This window comes from Microcaecilia unicolor, chromosome 1 (assembly GCF_901765095.1).
Source record: "Microcaecilia unicolor chromosome 1, aMicUni1.1, whole genome shotgun sequence".
NCBI classification, from domain to species: domain Eukaryota; kingdom Metazoa; phylum Chordata; class Amphibia; order Gymnophiona; family Siphonopidae; genus Microcaecilia; species Microcaecilia unicolor.
In genome coordinates this window covers 308145861-308168847 of record NC_044031.1, presented here as the reverse complement: position 1 = coordinate 308168847, position 22987 = coordinate 308145861, and the positions used below count along the sequence as shown (strand labels likewise).

Below are 22987 nucleotides of genomic sequence, written 5' to 3'. Positions count from 1 at the left end.
AAAAGGATCCCTATGTGAAATATTGTGAATTTCCAGCTCTACACCCAAGCACTTCTGAGATTGTTTTGTCTCACTTCACAGATGTCAAGGTATGTCTTTTAAAATGATATTATGATTAATATATTGCTGTTGAATAGCTGCTTATGTGGAGGAGTGGCCTAGTGGTTAGGGTGGTGGACTTTAGTCCTGAGGAACTGAGTTCAATTCCCAGTTCAGGCACAGGCAGCTCCTTGTGACTCTGGGCAAGTCACTTAATCCTCCATTGCCCCATGTAAGCCGCATTGAGCCTGCCATGAGTGGGAAAGCGCGGGGTGCAAATGTAAAAAATATATATATAAATGTTCTTGTTATCATTTGTATTCTGCTGACATTTAGGACGTTATCAAACTTCTGTTATACGATTGTTTTACAATGTTAAATGTCTGGCACTATCATGTTAGTTCTATTACCAGCATTGAATTTGTCATCTCTAAGTTTACTTTGTTGATTGTATTTATATTTGGTCATTTCACCATTGTTATGCTGTTAACAAAATTGTATTACGTCAAGCTGTACCTGTTGTACACTGCTTTGGGTGAAACTTTTCATAAAGGTGGTTATCTTATTTTCACACATATATCCCCAGATTCTATATAGCACAACTTAAGTTGCACGTGCAATCCCAGTCGTATTCTGGATTTGTACAAGCAAAATTAACAAGCCAATCAGCACTGATAATTACCAACAAGCAATTGATACTAATTGGCATTAATCAGAATTTACACGCAGAACAAAGCATATTATATATAGTATGATGCACGTAAATTCTAAGTCACAAAGTTGAAAAGGGGGTGTAGCCATGGGTGTGGAATAGGCGGGTCATGGGCATTTCTAACACACCTGGTCTGCGCCTAATTTAGGCGTCAGCATTTACATCAAGTTTTACTTGGTATATCTGCCAGCGACTAAATTTAGTCATGCAGACTAGCGCATTCTATAAACCTCGAGGAAATTTAGGCTTATTCTATAGGCGTACTTTATAGAATAAGCCTAGGCATATTTCGTTTCGGCACCAATTTTTTAGATGTCATATATAGAATCTAGTCCATAATGCAAGTGTTATATGCGTTTTTACAAACTGTGCACATCCCCTTTGTGCTACATGCGTTGGCATGCTATATTGGTGTATTGTTACTAAGATAAGCTAATTGCAAAATTAGTGTATTTGTTTTTAGGGGGTTTTTTTTTTTTGCAGGTTTTGTGCATTTATAATGCCTGCAAGAACCTAAAAAGAAAAGCCCTTAAAAACAAATGCATTAGTTTTTCAGTTAGTGTATCTTTGAAAATTAAACTGGCACAGTGCACTGGGCATGCCATACCAGTTTATTTTTACACAGACATGCAATTTGAGCACATTATGTGTGTAAAAATATGGTAATAAATTCAAATAAATAAAATCCGAGCATAACAGCTTTTCAAAGAATTGGTCCCACAACTTGCACAATTATTACTCGAACTTGCCCAACTGCTATAAATGCCAGCAGTTAGACTTACCTACTGTCCTTATGGTTTATTAGGTACTTGATAAACAACCTTAAGTAAAAGCTTCAGATAACACCACAGTTTAATATATAGCTCATTGCTGTGAGATATCTGATACATTCAGCTAAAATATAAAATAAGGGAATATTTTTGCTTCCCAGAAAGCATGAATTATGCTCTTCCCCCCATAATACTTTTCTGTAAAGATATGGTCTCAGACAGTAATTTGTCTTGGGTTGACCAATGCCAAGCAGGAGAATGGATGAGTGAACGACTTTGTCACTGCTGCTCTGGGTTCCATCTGCAGTGTACTCAGGGGCTCCAAGATTAAGCTGAGCCAACAGCTCTCCTCCTCTACTACCAAAGGAAGCTGTATGGAGGGAAAACTGAATAGGCTAGGTGGGGGCAGGACAGCAGCTCACATCAAAGCTTTACAGAGTAACCTAGAGCTCTCAGGACTCCTATGCAAAATCAGCTCATTCCCCAATACCAAGCAAAGGGTGCTGCTTTTCAGAGATTCACTGCCAGAAAACGTCAGATGCAAAATAAAACTATACGGCAAATCAGCCACTTGGAAATGATTTCCGTCAGCTTCGGTAATCAAGGTACTGCATTCTCTTGGGTCCCCACTGTTTGCAAATCCATGACTTATATGTCTCCCCTCAATATCTACAGTGATGTGAAAAAGTCCCCCTCCCTCGTGATTGCCCCTATTATTGCATATATCTCATGCTGAATGGTTTCTGATCTTTAAACAAAATAAAATTCATCAATTAAATCTGGCAATTGGTTGATTAACTAAGGAGACAGTTACTTTTTCAAAAGGTGATATAGGTCTAGGTCTTGGATAATTTTGTCCTTAAAGAAATGAAGTAATAATTTCAAAATTATTATGAAAAGGTCCCATGATACTGTGAAAACTCGAGACATGTTTCTTGAGCTGCTCTGGAGGTCTCTCTCTCCATCTGGCTTCATTTTGCCACAAATCTCAGAAGCTTAATACTGTAATGGCAAAAATCTCAATGTGGAGACTTTTATGGACAGATTTATTACAAAATTAGGTAAGCTGATGGCAACAAAATTGCTATAAAAAGGATCACAGTAAGGCAGGGGAGGAAAAGACGGTGGAATGATCTGAAATAATTTAAAAACTTGTGTTTACTTGGGTTCCTTTTATCTAATATTATATATTTTAATAAGATCAGAAGCCATTCAGTGTAACATATATGCAATAAGGGAAATCGGGGGGGGGGGGGGGGGGGGGGGTAACTTTCACATCATTGTTCTTGCCTACAGCTGTTTCTGGTCTGTATTTCTTACCTTTCCTTCATTTTCACCAGTAGTTATTTCATTGCACACAGTTTTTGCAAAGAAACATATGCTCCTTTCTTGTGCACTTTCAATCTCTCAGGCTACTAATGTTTGAGAATATTCAGCTAATCATCAACTGCAATGTTTTACTTACCTGGACCACATACAGATAAACATGGGCACGTGGTAGAAATTCTAAAAATTTCAAACCCCTTTTCGTCAAAAGAATGTAATGAAATTAAAATTAATAAATTTAAAAAATCCAAAACTCAGTTTTTCGGTAATGTTGCTTTACACATTAGCTTCTATAATACAGCCACACCTGTCAAGTTCAAGACACAGAAAAAGAAGGACAGGCAATGGGCTCCACACTGTTTACAAAAAACCGGGCACTGTACCTGGTAAATGAATTCATCAATGATGTCCCACAGCCACTGGTTAGGAAGCTCCAAGGGAGCTGGGCCATCTGCATCTGTGAGAGAAAGAGAAGTTACCCTTCTAGCTCCTGGAGATCAGACCTGCATCATGCCTATGGTTCCTCAGCACACTCCTGTAGAAGTACTGAGACTAGACTAAGACTTGATTCTTGGTGTCTGACCTAAGTATGAACCATTTCTGGCTCCCATACAACATTCAGGTGAAAAGTGCAGTTCTCAGAGCACTCCTCAATAACCTTCAAGGGTTTCTCTGCTTCTGTGAAAAACTGAAATCCAGGGAATCTTGTCACACCTGCCTAGTTTCCTGACTTTTTCCCCTGTTTTCCACAAGAAAGCACAAATTAAATGTTATACAATAATTTCCTTTCCTTTAGTCCTACCAGACCAGTCCCAAACCCGTGGGTTTGTGTCCATCAGCTAGAAGATGGAGACAGAGAACAAAGATTTGTGAGCCCTACCCTATAAAGGTGCTGTGGAGATTCACGTCTTCAGTATTTTGAATGACAAAGCAATGGAGATAAAAGGTACAATTCTATAACAATTTAAGTTGAGCAAAAAAAAAAAAGTGGAACTCTTTGAGGCATATTTTCAAAGTACTTAGCCTTCCAAAGTTCCATAGAAACCTATGGAACTTTGGAAGGCTAAGTGCTTTGAAAATGAGCCCCTCTGTGAACTAAAACTTTTGAAATGAAAGAAAAAAAGGCAAGCTTATATAAACTGCATAAAATCAACAATAGGCATTTAGGTGGAAATCTGGACTGGTAGGACTACATGAAATGAAATTATCAGGTAAGATGATTTCTCCTTCCTTGCTGTCCTTACCAGATCAAGCCAGAACCTGTGGGAGGTAGTAAAGCAATCCTCAAAGAGGATGGGAAATATAAATCCCTGCCCAAAGTACTTCAGCACCAAAGTTAGCCTCCACTTGTGTATCCCACATTCAATTCGTAATGCTTAGCAAAAGAATAAAGTGAAAACCAGGTGGCTGTCCTACAGATATCAACTGGAATCACTGCACCAACTGTACACACAAGGCTGATGTAGTTCTGGTAGAATGTGCTCTTAACACAATGAGAAAATGTTTACCCTTAAAAACACAGGTAACCAATACAACTTCCTTTATCCAATAAGCAACTATAACCTTCGAAGCTAAATGTCCCTCCTTTAGACCACTGAAAAGGACAAACTGTTTTGTGGAATTCATTACTTAAAGAAAATGTAATGATTTAAACTCCCATCCACACCTGACTCATATAAGATGGTGACCACACTTTAGGAGGAAAAGTAGAACCATCCTAATGAAAAATCCTACTTCTGTAAAATGAAGAAAGAGATCCCTACACGATAACACTTATAATTCTGAAATTCTGCACTGCAACGAGAACTAGGAGAAACACAGTTTTGAGAGTGAGATCCTTGAGGGTTGCTCTACTTAAGGACACTCCATTGCTTTAATCACTAGATTTAATTTCACTCTGGACACAGACTATGTGTAGAGGAGGACAAATGTGTGTTACACCTTTGAGAAAGGACCACATCAGGGTGAGCCACCAATGAGGTTTTATCCAAATGTGCTCGGAAACAGGCCAATGCTGAAACCTGAATGTTCAAGGATCCTAACGCTAGTCCTCTATGAAGCCCATCCTGAAGAAAACCCAACATAAGAACTATAGTTGCTTTAAATGGGCGAGATCACTCCCTCAGCATGCCAAGATTGAAAAACAAGCTAAACCCGTGGATATGTTGTAGAAGTGGAACTCTTTCTAGCCTGAAACAACGACAATCAGAAACTTTAAAGACCATTCAAGAGCCAATCCATAAAGCAGAAGGAAGCAGGATTTTCCACTATGAGATGGCCTTGAAGAAAGCCCCTCACCTGCAGAAGGTATAATGGTCAATTGATCAACACAAATTAGATCTGTAAACCACAATCTCCTTGGCCATTCTGGAGCTACTAGAATGATTTCACTGAATAAATGAACATTTTCTAAGAACCCTGCCACGCACTGGAAGCGTCAGAAACAGGAACAAGAGCTGATCTGGAGACCAGGGCTGCACCAAAGCATCCAGGTCCTTGGATTTGGGTTCTTTCTTCCAGCTGAAAAAGTCTGGAAACTTTGCACTGGCTTCTGTTGCCATCAGATAGAGAATCAGTGTACCTCACCGCTTCATTAGGAGTGCTAAGACTGTGGGAAAAAGTTCCCATTCTCCCACATCTACTAAGTGTCTGCTACGAAAATCCACCTGGATGTTCTGAACTCCAACAATATAAGCTTCTGAAAGAGCCTGCAAATTCCTCTCTGCCCAGGCAAGCACAAGAGTCCCTTCTTGAGAGATTAACAAACAAGGAGGCACCAAGAATGTGGTAATGTAAGCAACCACTGTTGAGTTGTTGGCGAAAACCCTGATCGCCTTGACCTATACTGAGCAGAAGTCACAGGTGAACCACTCTGAGCTCCAGACAATTTATGACCCAGGTTGCATTTTCAGATCCACCAATTGATGCTCATTCAGGCCTACAATGTCCAAGGAAGATGACAGTCAAAGCTCTGGGAGACTGGCAACCATCACTGAGAAAAGAATTTTGCAAAGGTTTTATATGAGCATGAGCCCATGGGACTAAATCTATGGCAGCTGCCATCAATCCTAACACTTGGGGAGCTTCTAGGGATAGGAACAACTTGTTTTGGGACTGTATCTTCTCTCTTCTCAGGGAAGGAAGAAACACCATCCCGGGTTCTAGGTTCCGAATGGAAATCAACTTGCTCTTGTCAAGATTGGTCACCCACTCCATAGACTGTAAAGGAGAATGAACCTGCTCTGCAGATATGTATCATCTCTGATCAACTGGTCATCCAGATAAAGGTGAACCCTGATTCCCTCTTAGCGGAGAAAAGCTGCACCACAATCATGACTTTAGAAAGGCTCTTAGTGCTGTAGCTAGTCCAAAAGGGTATTGTCTTGAACTGAAAATGCTGATCTAGAATCACAAATCTCAAGGATCTTTGATGCAGCTGCCAGACTGGAAATTCAGGTATGCATCAGAGATCCAAGGCTGTGAAAACCTCTTCTGGATAGACAACTACCATCACTATTCTATTCTCTGTATTTATATCCAGCTTACGTCCAAGCGGATTACCATAAGATAAGAACTACAAAAAAATCATTCAGTATAATTATCAGATCATATATTGCTAAGAACTACAAACTTGTAGTAGTAAAGGAGGGATGTCTTGGAAACATAGGAATTGCATATTGCTACTGCAAACCTAGAGAAGCAACATCAAATGCTTGCTTAAGCGAAGTCTCAACTTTGAAAGCCTGCATATCTTTTAGAGATGAACCTTCCTCCACGGGAAAAGTAGTCTTGGTGACAGCAGTAACTAAAGCAACCACTTTAGTTTGTCAGCTTTTCTTTTTCACAAAGCTAACAATACCACCCCCCCCCAAAAAAAAAAAAAAAGGATAGAGCTTGGACACTGCTCTTCCCACTCCAAGTCCCACTTCTGGAGCATCCCACACCACTAAAATAAGAGCTTGTATTGGTCAGCTTTTTTTTTTAACCTGAAAGAATGAGATTTCCCTATGCAGAATGTTTTGAAGTGGAGCTTTGGATATACTTAATGCCAGCAGGGACCTAGTAATTAAAGGAGGAAGTTCTTTGCAGCAAAGGTGGATTAGTGGTGTCATCTCCCTCACCCACAGGACGTTCACCCTCCTCCAGATCTGTGAAGGAAGCTGTGTTAGGACCCAGAGACTGTTTGTAGTCCGTATCTGCAGCAGAAAACTCCAACTGGGAATCCCAATCCGTTATATTAACTCACCTGTGCTTTGAAGCTAAATTGCCTGCAGTCACAAAAGAACAGATTGGAAAGCTTGTCCTTGAATCTCTTGTGTGTGCTTCAGTGAGAATATCTTTCGTACAAGCACAACAAATTTTTGGGGGAAAAGGGCAACTCTGCTTCTAGAGGTTCCCCTGAGACCGAGGATAGCATTTAAATTCTCTATAATGGTCCTATAAAACCGTGTAGTGGCTAGAACCAACGCTGAATCTGAGACTAAATGTGGTTCTGATGAAATCCACATTAGCAGACTCTGAGAACCACAGGTCTGTTCCTTGTCTTTGCTTTGAACAACCTTTTAATTTGTGGAAGAGCTCCCCCCCCCCCCCCCTTGATCAGTAGAAGCTGAATTCCCACTCAGGAAAAAGGTGTAATCCCTAGCCATGCCTCGCTGGCCCCTGCAATGGGACACAACATTTGGTTCACTCTGCTGGGACTATCACTATGAGACTGAAGATTACTACAAGTGCACCAAGCAAAGGTAAAATTGAGACTTTGGATACAATCTAACACAGCTTGAAGTCAAAACTGAACTATCATGATTTACCTGCCAGAACCCAGCAATGTCCAAAATCAGATCCCTGCAAGCTTCCTCAGGGATATAATAAAAATTTAGATTCACTCCCATACTGCTGAAGATGAGGACAGCCACTAAAAATAACAGATTCTTCTCAAGTACTCAACAATTTGTTTCCTCTATCAAAACAAATAAAAAGGAAAGACTGGATAGCAAAATGGGAGGGGGAGAGAGGCTCTGAAAAGGAAGCTCAGACTCTTCTCAGCTATTCCCAAACTCAACTGAAAATGGGCTTGAGTCATTCCTTCATTTCCAAATTCAAAGTAAGCCCCCTGCCCAACTAGATTCCAGCTGTCCAGCTGGCCCAGGAGCCTGTTCCTATGACCAATTCCTCACCATCTACTGGAGACAAAAAAATAAAAAATAAAATAAGACCTGAAGCTGCAAAGCACCATTATAGGGAAGGGCTCACAAGACTCTGTTCCCTGTCTCCCATCTGCTGGTCAAATGGACACAAACCCATAGATTCTGGACTGGTAAGAAACACAAGGAAAAAAAAGTCTTTAGAAACTGGAGGTGCACTTGTGTGGTTGTCCCAGCCACATCAAAATGTTCTGCAGTCAATGGAGGAAGTGACGTCACCACTGGCAATGGCGGTCTAGCTTCTCAGCTCCCGCTCCCCGCCGCGATAAAACAGCTTTAAGTGACCACCATCAGCCATTTTCGCCGCTTTTGAGTACTCCCGATTGGCAATACCCACCAGCCGGTATGAGTAAGGCGCATTCGGCGCGGAACAAGGACTCGGAGAAGTCGGCAGGCCGAGTAAGACCCCGAAGCGCCACGAGGCAATGGCACAGGCCTCGCCTTCTGACTCCGACTCAGCCTTATCGCTGGCGGAAACGCGGAGACCCCCCGCAAAAAAGGGCGTCTGGGGCGAACTCAAACAGATTCTGTCCGGTATCCAAGAGGACATCCAAAAATCAAAGGAGGAGATATTAGAAAAGATGGAGGTGCTAAGCGCAGATCTCCGCGAGCTGGGGGGACGAATGGAAGAAGCGGAACTTAGGCTGGACGAGCATTCGGAGTCCCTAACTGCTCATGATGCACACATACAGGAATTGGATCAAAAAGCGAAAGACTTGGCTTATAAACTGGACGACTTAGAAAACCGGGGCAGGAGGAATAATCTCTGGCTCCGCGGGGTTCCAGAGGGTGGTGAGACGGAAGATGTCCCACTAATAGTGCAAACTATATGTGCAAACCTGATGGGGTCCGAGGTAGCGGCAGAGAAGATTGACTTGGACAGAGCACATAGAGCCCTGGGCCCGCGTCAGGAGACGAGAGCGCGAGACATCATCGTGCGATTTCATAAGTATGAAATAAAAGAACAAATTCTTGCCTGTGCTCGGAAGAAACAGGATTTGGAGTATGAAGGAGCCAAGATAACAGTATACCAAGATCTTTCTCAGTTCACGCTGCAGCAGAGGCGACTCATGAAGCCGGCCCTGGATGTCCTAATCAAAGAGAAGCTTATCTACCGGTGGGGCTTCCCTTTTTCGCTGAACTTCACGATTAAGGGGACCAGATATAGGGTTTGCTCCCTAACCGAAGCTTGGGCGTCTTTGTATGCAGTGGGACTGGTGAGCTCGAAGGCGCCTCTGGGAGAGCTGGCACCTACGACGAAAGCAAAGCTACAAAAATGGCAGCGGGTCCCCGCATCCAACAAGCGCAGCAACCCGAGGCGGAGAGCGACGATGGAGGGAACCTGAATGCTGATACGCTGGCCTAATCGGGGCCTGTCACCTGAGTTCCTTGCGTCTGTGGATGATGAAGAACAGATGGACGCTTATGTGGTACCAGGGGGACATTGCTCATAGAGTCTCCCAACCTGCTTTGTTCTGAGTTTACTCTGAAGTATTATGGTTATTGGGGGGTCTGTATGTATATATATACATTTTATTCATTTTCCTTTCTTCTCATCTCCTCTTCTTCTTTTCCTTTAGTGGGAGGAGGGATGGTCTCAACAGTGAGACGCCTAATAGGAGTGAGGTTTTGTATTAGTACTGGGAGAGGGGTAATTCATGGAGAGTTGTGGCATGTATATAAGTTACAGTTTTTTTCTGCTCTGTTTAAATGGGACTAGACATCTGATGGTAACATGGCAACAATTAAAGGGGGGGGGGGGGGCGGGAGGGAACTGGATCGGCCTGAAACACAGTGGGTTACTTTCTCACATCCCACTCGGGGGGCATGTACCTTCGGGTTGGTGACTGGAGAAGGGGGAAGGGGGGGTTAGATACTGGGTTTAAGGGGAGGGAAGGGGAGGGGGGGCTCGGACTGGCACAATGTAGGAGGAGGGAGGTGAAAGTGAGGATAGTGGGTCGGTATGCTCCGCTCGTTCTGCTTGGTTTTAAGTTTTAGTTATGAGTATAAATCTTAAGATCTTATCTTACAATGTAAAAGGATTGAATATGCCACAAAAAAGGCAGAAATTACTTAAAGAGCTCCAGCAGCTGGGGGCTCATATAGTTCTGTTGCAGGAGACGCACCTCCGCCGGAAGCACGAAAGACTCCTCTCCCATCCTAAATACCCCAGGTCCTTTTTTGCCTCCTCTAACGAAGGATCCAAAAAACGTGGGGTGGCGGTGTTATTTCATGAGTCAGTACAGGCCCAAATAGTAAAGGTCAAACGGGATCCAGGCGGGCGGTTTCTGTTCTTGCACATAACACTAGATCACATGGACATAACACTAGCCTGTATATACGCCCCGAATGATCACCAGCAGGCTTTCTACACTAAAACAAGGAATCTTTTAGCTACATTTGCACAAGGATCTATAATACTGGGAGGCGACTTCAACGGAGTAATGGATCCGGTTTTAGACCGGTCTGGGACGGGGCAGACTGTAGGCACTCGGGATGCCTTAGCGTTGGGATCAATGGCCACCTCTCTGGGGACTCTGGATGTGTGGCGATTGAGTCACGCGCAAATGAGAGATTATACATATTACTCAGCAGTGCATGCATCATACTCACGTATTGATTATATTTTTCTCGATGTAGCTCTATCAGAGCAGGGGCCCAGCGCAGGTATTGGCAGTGCGACCCTGTCTGACCATGCCCCGGTTTGGGTCGTACTGCCAACAATCAAGGCAGAGATTAAAGACAAAAGATGGGCACTTAATGCCAGTGTGTTACAAGAGAGTGAGGTGGTGGAGGGCTGTAAAAAAGTGCTGAAAGAGCATCTGGAGATCAATAAGACATCGGGGCCACCCCTTAGCATTGTGTGGGACGCCATGAAGGCAGTGTCGAGAGGCTACTTTTTACAGTTGGCTAGTAGGAGGGCTAGGATTCGCAGAAAACAAGTGGCTCAATGCTTAGATAGGATCAAGAGTTTAGAAGCTCAGCACAAGGCTGGCGGCTCTCTGACCACATTGGAGGAGCTGCGAAACCAGCGTCTTCAGCTGGACTCTATTTACTCTGAACACTTAAGCCAATTACAATCCCGATCGAAGGTTTATTCCTATGAATTTTCTAACAAAGCGGGACGCCTGCTGGCCCTGAGGCTACGTAGGAAAAAGGCGGAAAGGGCGGTAACACATATCCGGGAGAGAGGAGGGGACATGCTGAATACATCGGAAGCTATTAGAAGGCGGTTCGGTGACTTCTACAAGGAGTTATATGCCCGTGAAATAAACCCCCCTGCTGATTCTATCGCAGATTACATAGCTGAGACTGATTTAGCCTCTCTGACATGCCAGCAACGAGCCACTCTGGATGAGCCGGTCACCCCGCTTGAAATACACAAAGCTATTCAGCATTTACCATCTGGTAAGTCCTCGGGGCTGGATGGACTACCTAATGAGTTTTATAAGCAATTTGCTTCTGATCTGGCCCCACTTCTGGCTGACATGTTCAACCAAATAGGACGGGGGGAGTCTCTACCAGCCTCCATGTTAGAAGCATGGATAGCAGTATTACCAAAACCAGACAAGGACCTAGCGGACTGTGGGTCTTATCGTCCTATATCGGTTCTAAACGCAGACGTCAAAATTTTAGCCAAAGTCTTAGCTAATAGACTAGCCCCTATACTCCCAGCGATTATTCACCCAGATCAAGTGGGTTTCGTTTCCTATAGGAAAGCAATGGATAACACGAGGAGAGTAGTAGATTTAATGTATTTGGCAAAAAAAATGCGAAAGCCTATGTGTCTCCTTAGTCTAGACGCTGAAAAGGCCTTCGACAGGGTGCATTGGCCATTCATGTACAAAGTGATGGAGACCTTTGGGATAGGACCCCAATTCTGTAGGTGGATTCAAGCATTCTATACCTCACCTAAAGCATGTATCAGCTTGAATGGGGGCTACTCTGAACTCTTCACTCTGCACAGGGGCACTAGGCAGGGATGCCCTCTCTCCCCGATGTTGTTTGCAATGGTTATGGAACCTTTTGCGTCTAGGGTTAGATCCAACCCGGGGATCACTGGCATTACAATAGCGGGGAGAGCACATAAACTGGCCCTCTTCGCAGATGACGTGTTATTGTTCATTACTCGCCCTCTAACATCTTTCCCTGAGCTTTTGCAGGACATTGAACAATACTCAGCACTCTCAGGATTTAGAGTAAATATGTCCAAATCTGAAGCCCTAAACGTGACCCTCGATGCGGAACTGGTGGAAACTCTAAAATCGACGTATGCTTTTCGGTGGGCTAGTGGGAGTATTCGCTACCTGGGGGTGAACATTACTGCTAGGCTCTCTGATCTTTTCACAGCAAATTATAAAGGCCTGGGCCGTGTCCTCACTGCAGATATGGAGAGATGGGGAGACATTGCACTCTCCTGGTTGGGCCGTATTGCCGCAGTTAAGCTAAACATTCTACCACGTTTATTGTACCTGTTCCAGGCTCTTCCGGTCCCCTTGCCTCGTAAATTTCTTGCTGCACTGCAAGATCGTATTGTGCGCTTTATTTGGGCTGGCAAACGTCCGCGGCTAGCACGAACTTTCTTGTACCAGGATAGGAGGAGGGGAGGGCTGGGGGTCCCCAACTTGGGTTGGTACTACAGAGCAGCTCAGGCACGTGCGGCTGTGGAATGGTTCCAGGACTACCCTGATCGGCAATGGGTGGGCCTGGAGCAGTTCACATTGGGCACAAGGCCGTTGGGGGCACTAATGTGGCTACCAAAGTCCCTTAGGTCATTGGAGGAGGGTTTGTGCCCCTCCATATACGTTACTCTGTCTAACTGGGATAGTCTTTTTCCGCATCGTCAATGCTTACTGTCGCGCTTATCCCCCATAGCATATAACCCCTTATTTATTCCGGGGACAGAGAGAGGCATATTCACTAGATGGTATGAAGGAGGGCTGAGAACCTGGGGGCAACTACTGGCGGGAGAGTCCCTTTTGTCTTATACAGAAATTCAACAACAGTTTCCAACAGTGGTGACTGATAAGTATGCATTTCTCCAGCTTTCGCATTTCCTTAAGACGAAAGCAATTCAGGAAGTAATACACAGACAGCAATTAACTCTTGAGCAAATATGTGAGGGACAGGCTACGACCACAGGGCTGATATCTCGTCTACATCGTATTATTACTCAACAAACACCTTGTTATACACTTCACAGGAAGGGTTGGCAGAGGGAACTGGGGATTGAACTGGAGGATACGGTATGGGAGAGGATGGAACGAGCGGCGGCCGGGGTGTCGTCTCATGTCCCGTTCAAAGAAAATGCCATTAAAGTTCTATTTAGGTGGTATATGACACCAGAGCGTTTACAACGAATTTATCCCACAATGTCTGGGCAGTGCTGGAGGGGATGTGGTGTGAAGGGATCCATGGGACATATTTGGTGGAAATGTAGGAAAATCAAAGCTTACTGGAAAGCAGTCCGTAGCAGACTGCAGGTATGGCTGGGAACTCAGATTCCATGGAATCCCACCATATTTCTGTTTTCAACAAAAGCAGCGGGCCTCACACCTACTCAACAGACTTTGGTGCGCTATGCCACCTGTGCAGCTCGGATAGTTATAGCGGCTTGTTGGAAACAGAATACGATTCCGCCATTAACTAGGTGGCTTCGAAAATTGGGATATGTCTGTGAGATGGAACGGCTCATAGCTGAGCGGAGTAACCGTACAAATAGATGGCACGCGATTTGGGACCCCTTTCTCCTTCATACATAATTTTGATGACGAACCGGGTTGTGATAAAGCCAGTCCAAGGGGGGTATGGGAAGAGGGTGGGGGGGAGGGGGGCAAATTTGATTTCTAAAGTAAAAGTTTTATAAAATTTGAAGTTATATGTATGGCTTTGCATTGTCATCAGACCTTTGTATGCCTTGTCTGAAACATGTATCATTTGTTAATATTGACTTCAAATAAAAAAAAAAAAAATGTTCTGCAGTCTGGCAAGAGTATTAAAAAAAAACCCCCAACAACAACAACTGGATTTCATCATGACTTTGTGTCCATGATGCAGGAAAATAGATTCCATTCCTTGTGGGTAGAACCTTTCGGGGAGATTTGTCCTTGCAGGCTGCTCCTTTGCAATCCAACTCAAACAAGCCACCACCCAGAATTCTTCCTCCTATTTTTGTACTTTCAAAGCACAAACTGTGTTCCCCTGTAATACAGTCATAAGCAGGGAGCTTGCAACTCTAACTTTGGCTAGAAGCAGATATAAGAGATCTACAAACTCTTGAGTGCGGTGAAACAAGTAAACAGGCAACGTCACGCCAGGATATCTGGAAGAGTGCTAGGACAAGGTTCCTATCTTTTGTTTCCAGCTGTGATGTTGGGCATGTTCATATTGGACTACTGATATCAAAAGACCCCTGACTCAGGCGCTGTATGCCATAATATGGTACATATCGGGTCACTGATATACAAGACTGATCTACGATGTGAAATAAAAGGACTTGTCCCATTTTTTAAGACACTTTTTTTGTGGTTTGGATTGTGTTTTGTGCTTTGAACCCTTTCTGTGTTGTTTCATAAACCATTATTAGCCATACAAACATGGAGAAATAACCAGGAATCTGGGATTTTCCGAGTACTTGAAACTGGATTGGCATCAGAGCCAGTATGCCAGACTTGATGGACTTTAGTTTGATGCATGATGATCTGTTCTTACTTCTGGGCAAAAAGCAATTTTAAATCACTACACCAAGTGGGTGTGACAAGTATGGAAGCCACATCTGGGCCCAGAATTACAAAGAAGCTGCAGTGGAAACTGCATCAATACTACACTTAAAGGCAGGTCTTAGCAGGAAGGCTGCTTGTACTGAAGATGACTCACTAAGAATGTAGTTGAAGAGGTTGCAGTAGTTATAATAAGACTCAAACCGCTGCTCCAGCGTGGGGCCACCCTGTAACAAAATACAAACAAGAAATGAAAGACAAAATTTATATATTTACACACACACACATACTAAACCTCCTGAAATATAAGCAAAGAGGTATTCTTGGGATATTGAGCAATGAATACCACTTGTATAATCTACCAATATTCCTCATTCACCCACTAATCATTTGCCTCTCACATTATTCTTATTGGAGAAGAATCATGAGGGTGGGAAGAAGAGATAAAAAGGACAACAAGGAGAGGATCAGGGAAACCTACAGTGAGGCAGATGAGAGAATGAGGATGGGGGAAGGGAGGAAGATGATATTCTGGAATTTGGAAAAAAAGAGCATGGGGAAAAAGGAAGAAGGGATTGGAAGGGGGAGGAGACACTGCTCCCCTCTGAATGCTTATTCCTAGTCCACTCTCCCTGCCTCAGGTGCTCTCATCTTCAAAATAGCTCTTTTTTTCACATCTCATACCTCCAGCAATGAAGAACTCACACTAGAAGTGAGATGGTCCTCCCACCATACTGCTAGTGCTGGACCGGTATTTTCAACTCCATGGCTCAAAGCCTCCATCTAGGCATTGCTAGCCATCTACTGTGGGCCAGATCAGCTTGGTGCAGTGGAAAGGGGAATAAAAAAGGCTGCTGAAGAGGGGAGCACTTGCAAATGCACACACACTCAGCTACTGCTTCCCCAACAGCACTGCAGGATACTAAGGGTCTGGTATTATCTGGAAATCCAATACAGAGTAAAGATAGGAGCTGCTCTACTTACACTGACTTTAGCGTAGACGTGTCTATAATATAGCTCCTTGTAAAGAATCAGGAACACTGCATCTGAAAGACAGCAGCAATTAAAATGGTTTTAAAAAGGACTTATTAAAATACTCTCCTATATTTTCTTCCTAGGGAAATACCGTGTTCCAACCTGCTCAGGTCTTTCCTGCTAAATCCTCTTTGTCCTTCTCTTTTTTATTTTGTGCTGCTATGTGGTATACAGTATGGTTGCCAAAACCCATGGCGCCAAGGAAGGAACAATAGAGCAATGAAACCTCTCGCAGATGGAGTTCAAAAAATATTTTATTAAAGAGTTCTTCTAAAACAATGACGGGTCTCCCTCATTGTTTCAGAAGAGCTCTTTAATAAAGATATTTTTTTGAACACCATCTGCAAGAGGTTCCATTGTTCTACTGTTTCTTGCTTGGCACCTTCCCTTCAGTGGAGCAGTTTGTCTTCGGTTTGTGACTGCCAAACCTATGGCACCACTGGGCAAATTACCCTGGGCTGATGTGCAGCTACCGGCCGGAAATGAATTACATCCTATTTATGCATATGGGTTGCTGCACATGTTTTGCCCATTATGGCAGCTAAACTAAGATTGTCACAAGGCTTTGCTGTTATGGTGTGCTCTGATGCTACAGTTTCCCAATGCATCACTTGTGAGCCTATATATTTTTCTTTTGTATGCTTCTCTATTCGCTCAAGCTCACCGTTTTGAATTCGGTTTCATGGTCCTCACAAACCAGGGTTCTTTGGATTCTCTTCCTTTCATTACTTTCCCATGTCTTTTGGTAACTCTACTGGTCAGAACGAGGATTTGGGCAGCTAAGATCCACATGCAGAATCTGAGCTACGAGCTAAGGATAATCCCTTTTTGGCTTGGCCATACATATGTCAATACTCAGCCAGCGGCGGTGAGCATTTTTGTAACTGCTGACCACCGCCAGATAATTTAGACCCAGGTAGTCAATGCCAGGCAATGACTGAGCACTGGCACTGAACATCCAAACCGGTGGCAATACCCTAAGTTATGCTGGTACAGTCAATATTCAGTGCTGTACCTGCATAGCTAATCAGGCAGAGTTAGGACTGCTATTTAAGTACTGCTACTTCATCGGTTAGCTATGTGGGAACTGGCACTGAATATTGCCAGTGCCCACATAACTTCCAAAACCCCCTGTGAAACACCCCAGCATTGCAGGTAACACAGCTGAGCTTCCACACAACCTTTTCTGTTGCCTGATGAAAGCTTAGGACTCACCGTTTCCAACCTGTGGAGCAATGGCTTCAGCCTCGGGCCATGGAGAGGTCTTGTAGAACCTTTCTGTCAGCTTGGTCCAGCTGGAGGAGAAAGGGATGAAGGATCATTATTTACGTCACTAGATACATGCAGACCACTCTTCATTCGAGGGTGCAGGAACTCAGCATGTGCTGCCACATGGCTCTGGCACATTCATAGGCTACAGAGATGGAGCAAAAACTACCACCTATATAATCCAGGGCGATCAGCAAAAGTTCTGACATCACTTTAAAGCTTTCAGAACAGAAGATATACAGCTTGCCATTGTGAGGGCAATTTTACAAAGCATTTCCTGTGTGTGAAGTATAGCAAGTGGAGCATATAAAATTACATCTAGATGCAGGTGCATAAAGTAGGCACGCTGCAGTGACATTTACGCAATACAGGCACAGGTGTTCCTGGGGAAATACTTTGGACACAGCTGAGGAAGTATAAATTTGTACACTATTGGGGATTAAAAGGAACATGATCTATTGAAAGACATTAGAGAGGATTTGGAGAGATGGGAGCCCCTTGGCTTGTCCTGGTTTGGGAGAATAGCTACAGTGAAAATGAATATATTACCGCGATTACTGTATCTTTTCCAGGCCCTGCCGCTACCTATTAGTGACCATGTGCTTCACTCCCTGCAGATACGACTGCAGAAGTTTATCTGGAAAGGAGGCAAATCTAGAATCCACCCCTCCATAATGTATACAGAACGCAAGACCAGGGGTGGTCTGGGGATCCCTAGACTGGATTTATACCATAGAGCTGCTCAGGCTAAATCTGCAGTGGAATGGTTTCAAGAAGCCCCTCACAAACTTGGGTAAAGATGGAACAATATATACTACATAGCCCTTTGAAGTTAGGCCATTTACTCTGGCTGCCACCTAAACATCGTTGTTTGGGGGAGGAGGTGAGCCCGATCATTGGGTTTACCTTATCTTGTTGGGATAAAATGGAATGTTCAAAACGAATCTATTGTTCTCGGTTATCACCCATTGCTTGTAATTTAGCATTCCCATTAGGCTGCTCACGCTCAGTTTTTACTAGATGGAAAAGGCAAGGGTTAGATTTATGGGGACAGTTGGTAAATAAAGATACTTTTATATCATTCCAGGAATTGGCAGATACATACAGGTTACCTTCAACAGATCATTATGCCTATACTCAATTGATTCATTTTTTGTCATCAGAAGGCAGACGTGCCTATTTATTTGGTGATGTGACCTTTTTAGAAGAACTCTGTTCGGGAACAAGGGACACAAGGCCTTATCACTTTGATTTATGGGCACTTGCGAAATAACCTGTATGTTAGCCACAAGCACAGGGTGCTGTGGGAGAAAGCATTAGGGGTGAGTTACTCGGCAGAGGAGTGGCAGAGAATGGAGAGGCGGCTCCGTACGCATATCTCCAGCAGTAAATATTCAAGAAAATCTAACAAAAGTATGGTAAAATTATGTATCATACCTGATAATTTTCTTTCCATTAATCATAGCTGATCAATCCATAGACTGGTGGGTTGTGTCCATCTACCAGCAGGTGGAGATAGAGAGCAATCCTTTTGCCTCCCTATATGTGGTCATGTGCTGCCGGAAACTCCTCAGTATGTCGATATCAAAGCTCCATCCGCAGGACTCAGCACTTAGAGAATTACACCCACAAAGGGACACTCTGCCCAGCTCACCACCGCCGAAACGGGGGAGGGGAATTAACCCAGCTCATCCCCACACAAGTGGGGGAGGGATACCACCCCGCCAATGTGGGGGGATCTGGCTTATCCTGCAACTGCAACCGCGGGAGGAGCTGACTGACCCTAACACCGCCGAAGCGGGAGGGGTACAAAGCTGCCCCTACAGCCGCACGAAGCGGGAGGGAGCGCCGGCAGAATTTAGGTCTCAATCCAGCCCCGTAAAACGAGGGGGAGAGGAATGCAGCAGCTCACTGTAACACAAAATCGTCTCAACTCCTGAAGAATCCAATTGAAAAAACTTGAACACGAAGTCCTCCTGAACAGGAACTGAAGACTAAATTTGAACCTGAAATGCAACCAGAATATAAACAGAACAGATATCTGGGAGGGACTATGGATTGATCAGCTATGATTAATGGAAAGAAAATTATCAGGTATGATACATAATTTTACCTTCCATATCATCATGCTGATCAATCCATAGACTGGTGGGATGTACCGAAGCAGTACTCACCCAGGGCGGGACATTGAAATCCCTGACCGCAACACTGAAGCTCCAAACTGGGCCTCCGCCCGAGCAGCCACAGTCAAGCGGTAATTGTCTGGAGAAGGTATGAGCCGATGCCCAAGTTGCCACCCTACAAATCTCTTCCAAGGAGACGGACTCGGCCTCTGCCATCGAGGCCGCCTGTACTCTAGTGGAGTGAGCCTTCAGCTGGATAGGTGGCACCTTCCTCGCGGCCACATAAGCCGCTGCAATGGGTTCCTTGACCCATCGTGCCACTGTAGGCTTGGCAGCCTGCAGACCCTTATGAGGACCTGCGAACAGCACAAACAGATGATCCGACTTCCGGAATCATTGGTCACTTCCAAGTATCTGATGACGACTCGTCTCACATCTAAATATTTGAGAGCAGAGTACTCCTCTGGGTAGTCCTCCCTACGAAAGGAGGGTAGACAGAGCTGCTGATTCACATGGAAGTGAGAAACAATCTTGGGCAGGAAGGAAGGCACTGTGCGAACAGACACTCCTGCCTCAGTGAACTGCAGAAAGGGCTCTCGACATGATAGTGCCTGGAGCTCGGAAACTCTTCTGGCTGAAGCGATAGCCATCAAAAGACTGCTTTCAACGTCAATTCTTTCAGAGATGCCCTCGACAAGGGTTCACAAGGCAGCTTCTGCAAGGCTCTTAGCACCAGATTGAGATTCCACGCAGGTACCACTGCGTGCAGAGGAGGGCGCAGGTGAATAACTCTCTTGAGAAAGTGCACCACATCTGGCTGCAATGCCAGGGAAACACCCTGCAGGTGACCCCTGAAGTAAGCAAGAGCCACTACCTGGACCTTAAGGGAACTGAGCGACAGGCCTTTTTCCAGACCTTCTTGCAGGAACGCCAACACTAATGAAATTGGAGCAGTGAAGGGAGAAAGTGAGCCTGCCTCACACCACGATGCAAAGGTATGCCAAACCCTGGCGTAATCAGTAGAAGTAGAGCGCTTCCTCGTTCTGAGCATAGTGGCGATGACCTTGTCTGAGAAGCTCTGCTTGCTCCAACGCTGCCGCTCAATAGCCAGGCCGTAAGACCAAAGAAGGAGGGATCCTCCATCACCACGGGACCCTGATGCAACAGGCCCCGCTCCGCTGGCATCTGCAGAGGTCCGTATACCAGGGACGTCTGGGCCAATCCGGACTCACCAGGATTATCCGGCCCGGATGCTTTGCCACCCGGCTTAGCACCCTGCCCAACATGGGCCAAGGCGGGAACACAAAGAGGAGCTCCTGTGTCGGCCACTGTGGGAGAAGAACATCTACTCCCAGAGATCGAGGGTCCCGTCCTCTGCTGAAAAAGCGTGGCACTTGGCAATTGGCTGAAGACGCCATCAAATCTAGGCTCGGCTGGCCCCAGCGCTTCGTGATGTCCAAGAACGCCTGAGCAATATTCATGACTTCCGCAATGTGGGCTGCCGACAGCTGTTCCAGGTTTGCTTCCGCCCACAGGCATAGCTTCATGGCCTCCTTGGCTAGAGGGGCGCTCCTGGTACCTCCCCGGTGATTGACATAGACCACAGCCGTGGCATTGTCCGACAGGACCCGTACTGGCTTCAGCGCCAGGCCCGGGAGAAACTCCAAAGGCTCCAACCGAATGGCTCTGAGTTCCGGGAGGTTGATAGACCACTCTGCCTCTGCAGGGGACCAGAGCCCCTGCGCTGTCCTTCCCAAGCAGTGGGCTCCCCAGCCCCACAAAGAGGAGTCCGCCGTGACGAAAAACCCACTCCGGGGTCACAAGAGGCATTCCTGCGGATGGCTTGTCTGGCCTCAGCCACCAGCTCAGCGCCTTGCGCACCGCTGGATCCAAGGGAAGGCGCACAGTGTAATCCTCTGAAGCTGGAGTCCATCGCTGCAGCAGAGAGAGCTGTATAGGTCTCATATGGGCCCTGACCCAGGGCACTACTTCCATCGTGGCCGTCATAGAGCCCAACAGCTGCTGCCCATAGTCCCGAGCCTGAAGAGAAGAGGCTGCTAGGAACTTGTCCACCTGAGCCTGAAGCTTGACAATCCAATTGTCTGGCAGGAACACTCTGTCCACTTGGGGGTCGAATCAAACTCCCAGATACTCCAGGAACTGAGTCGGGCGCAGCTGGCTTTTCTCCCAGTTGATGATCCACCCCAGGGAGCTCAAAAAAGCAATCACTCGGTCTGAAGCTCTGCCGCACTCTGCATAAGAGGGGGCTCGGATCAACCAGTCGTCCAGATAAGGATGGACTTGTACTCCTTTCTTGCGTAGGAAGGCCATGATGACCACCATAACTTGGAAAAGGTCCGCGGAGCAGTAGCCAACCCGAAAAGGGAGGGCTCTGAACTGGGAGTGTCCTCAGAACTGCAAAACGCGGAAAGCGTTGATGAGGAGGCCAGATGGGAATATGCAAGTAAGCTTCCTTGATGTCCAAGGATGCCAGGAACTCTCCTGTACTGCCGCTATAACAGAGCGGAGAGCTTCCTTGATGTCCAAGGATGCCAGGAACTCTCCTGTACTGCCGCTATAACAGAGCGGAGAGTCTCCATTCGGAAGTGCCGAACTTCCAAAGCCCGATTGACCCCTTGAGGTCGAGGATAGGCCGGACAAAACCTCCTTTCTTAGGTACCACAAAGAAATGGAGTAACGTCCCTTGCCAGAGGATCTCTGGCACCGGAACGACCGCACCCAGGCGGATCAGATTGTCCAAAGTCTGCTGCACTGCCACAGCTTGACCGGAGACTTGCAGGGAGAGTGCACAAACCCGATTCTTAAGGGTCAGCAGAACTCTAGCTTGTAGCAGTCTCTGATGACTTCCAGCACTCAAGCGTCCGAAGTTACCCTGGTCCACTCGCCCAGAAACGAGGATAGGCGTCCTCCAATCTGCTCTGGGCCATGGACCAGCGCCCCGTCATTGGGTACGAGACCCTGAGGGAGGACTGGAGGTGGCACCTCTAGGACGGCGGTCTCTGCGAAAGGAATGCTGCTTGGGGGAGAAATTCCTTTTGATGGAAAAGGGGGCAAAGGAGCTCGACTTGCCCGGGCAATACAGACGGGCTTCCTGAAACCGTCCTTTGGAGGAACCGGGGCGGGCACCATTGGCCCGAGCCCTGACCTCCGGTAACCTCTTGCCCTTAGACGTGCCGAGATCGGTCACAATCTTGTCCAGCTCGACCCCAAAGAGCAGCTTGCCTTTAAAAGGCAACTTAGCCAGGCGAGACTTAGAGGCGTGGTCAGCAGACCAATGCTTCAGCCAAAGCCACCGCCGTGCAGAGACTGTCTGAGCCATACCTTTAGCCGAGGCTCTCAAGACATCATACAGCCAGCCTGCCAAGTAGGCCAAGCCCGATTCCAGGGCTGGCCAATCAGCCCTCAAGGAAGGATCCGAGGGGGAAGCCCGCTGCGCAAGCGTCCGGCACACCCTGGCCACATAGGAGCCACAAATTGAGGCCTGTAAACTTAAAGCAGCCGCCTCGAAGGACGACTTTAAAGCCGCCTCCAAACTCCTGTCTTGGGCGTCCTTTAGGGCCGTGCCACCTTCCACCGGCAACGCCGTTTTCTTAGTCACCGCAGTGATTAAAGAATCCACGGTAGACCAAAGAAAGGCCTCCCGTTCACTTTCAGGCAGAGGATAGAGGCGGGACATAGTCCTAGCCACTTTAAGGCTCGCTTCTGGGAAATCCCATTGAGCCGAAATCAAGGTGTGCAATCATGCACGTGGAAGGTTCTAGGCGGGCGC

The 22987-nt window shown here is 45.9% G+C and overlaps 1 protein-coding gene across 1 annotated transcript in view; it reads right to left on the bottom strand.

Annotated features, from left to right (window-relative positions):
- EIF3L (eukaryotic translation initiation factor 3 subunit L) overlaps nt 1–22987 on the bottom strand; it is a 76707-nt gene that overhangs the window by 36068 nt on the left and 17652 nt on the right. The window contains exons 4-7 of the mRNA XM_030208144.1: nt 17021–17100; nt 15755–15816; nt 14928–14997; nt 3231–3304 (exon numbers count right to left, since the gene is read on the bottom strand). Of these exons, the coding sequence (XP_030064004.1) occupies nt 3231–3304; nt 14928–14997; nt 15755–15816; nt 17021–17100 (286 nt within the window). The remainder of the gene's footprint in view (nt 1–3230; nt 3305–14927; nt 14998–15754; nt 15817–17020; nt 17101–22987) is intronic.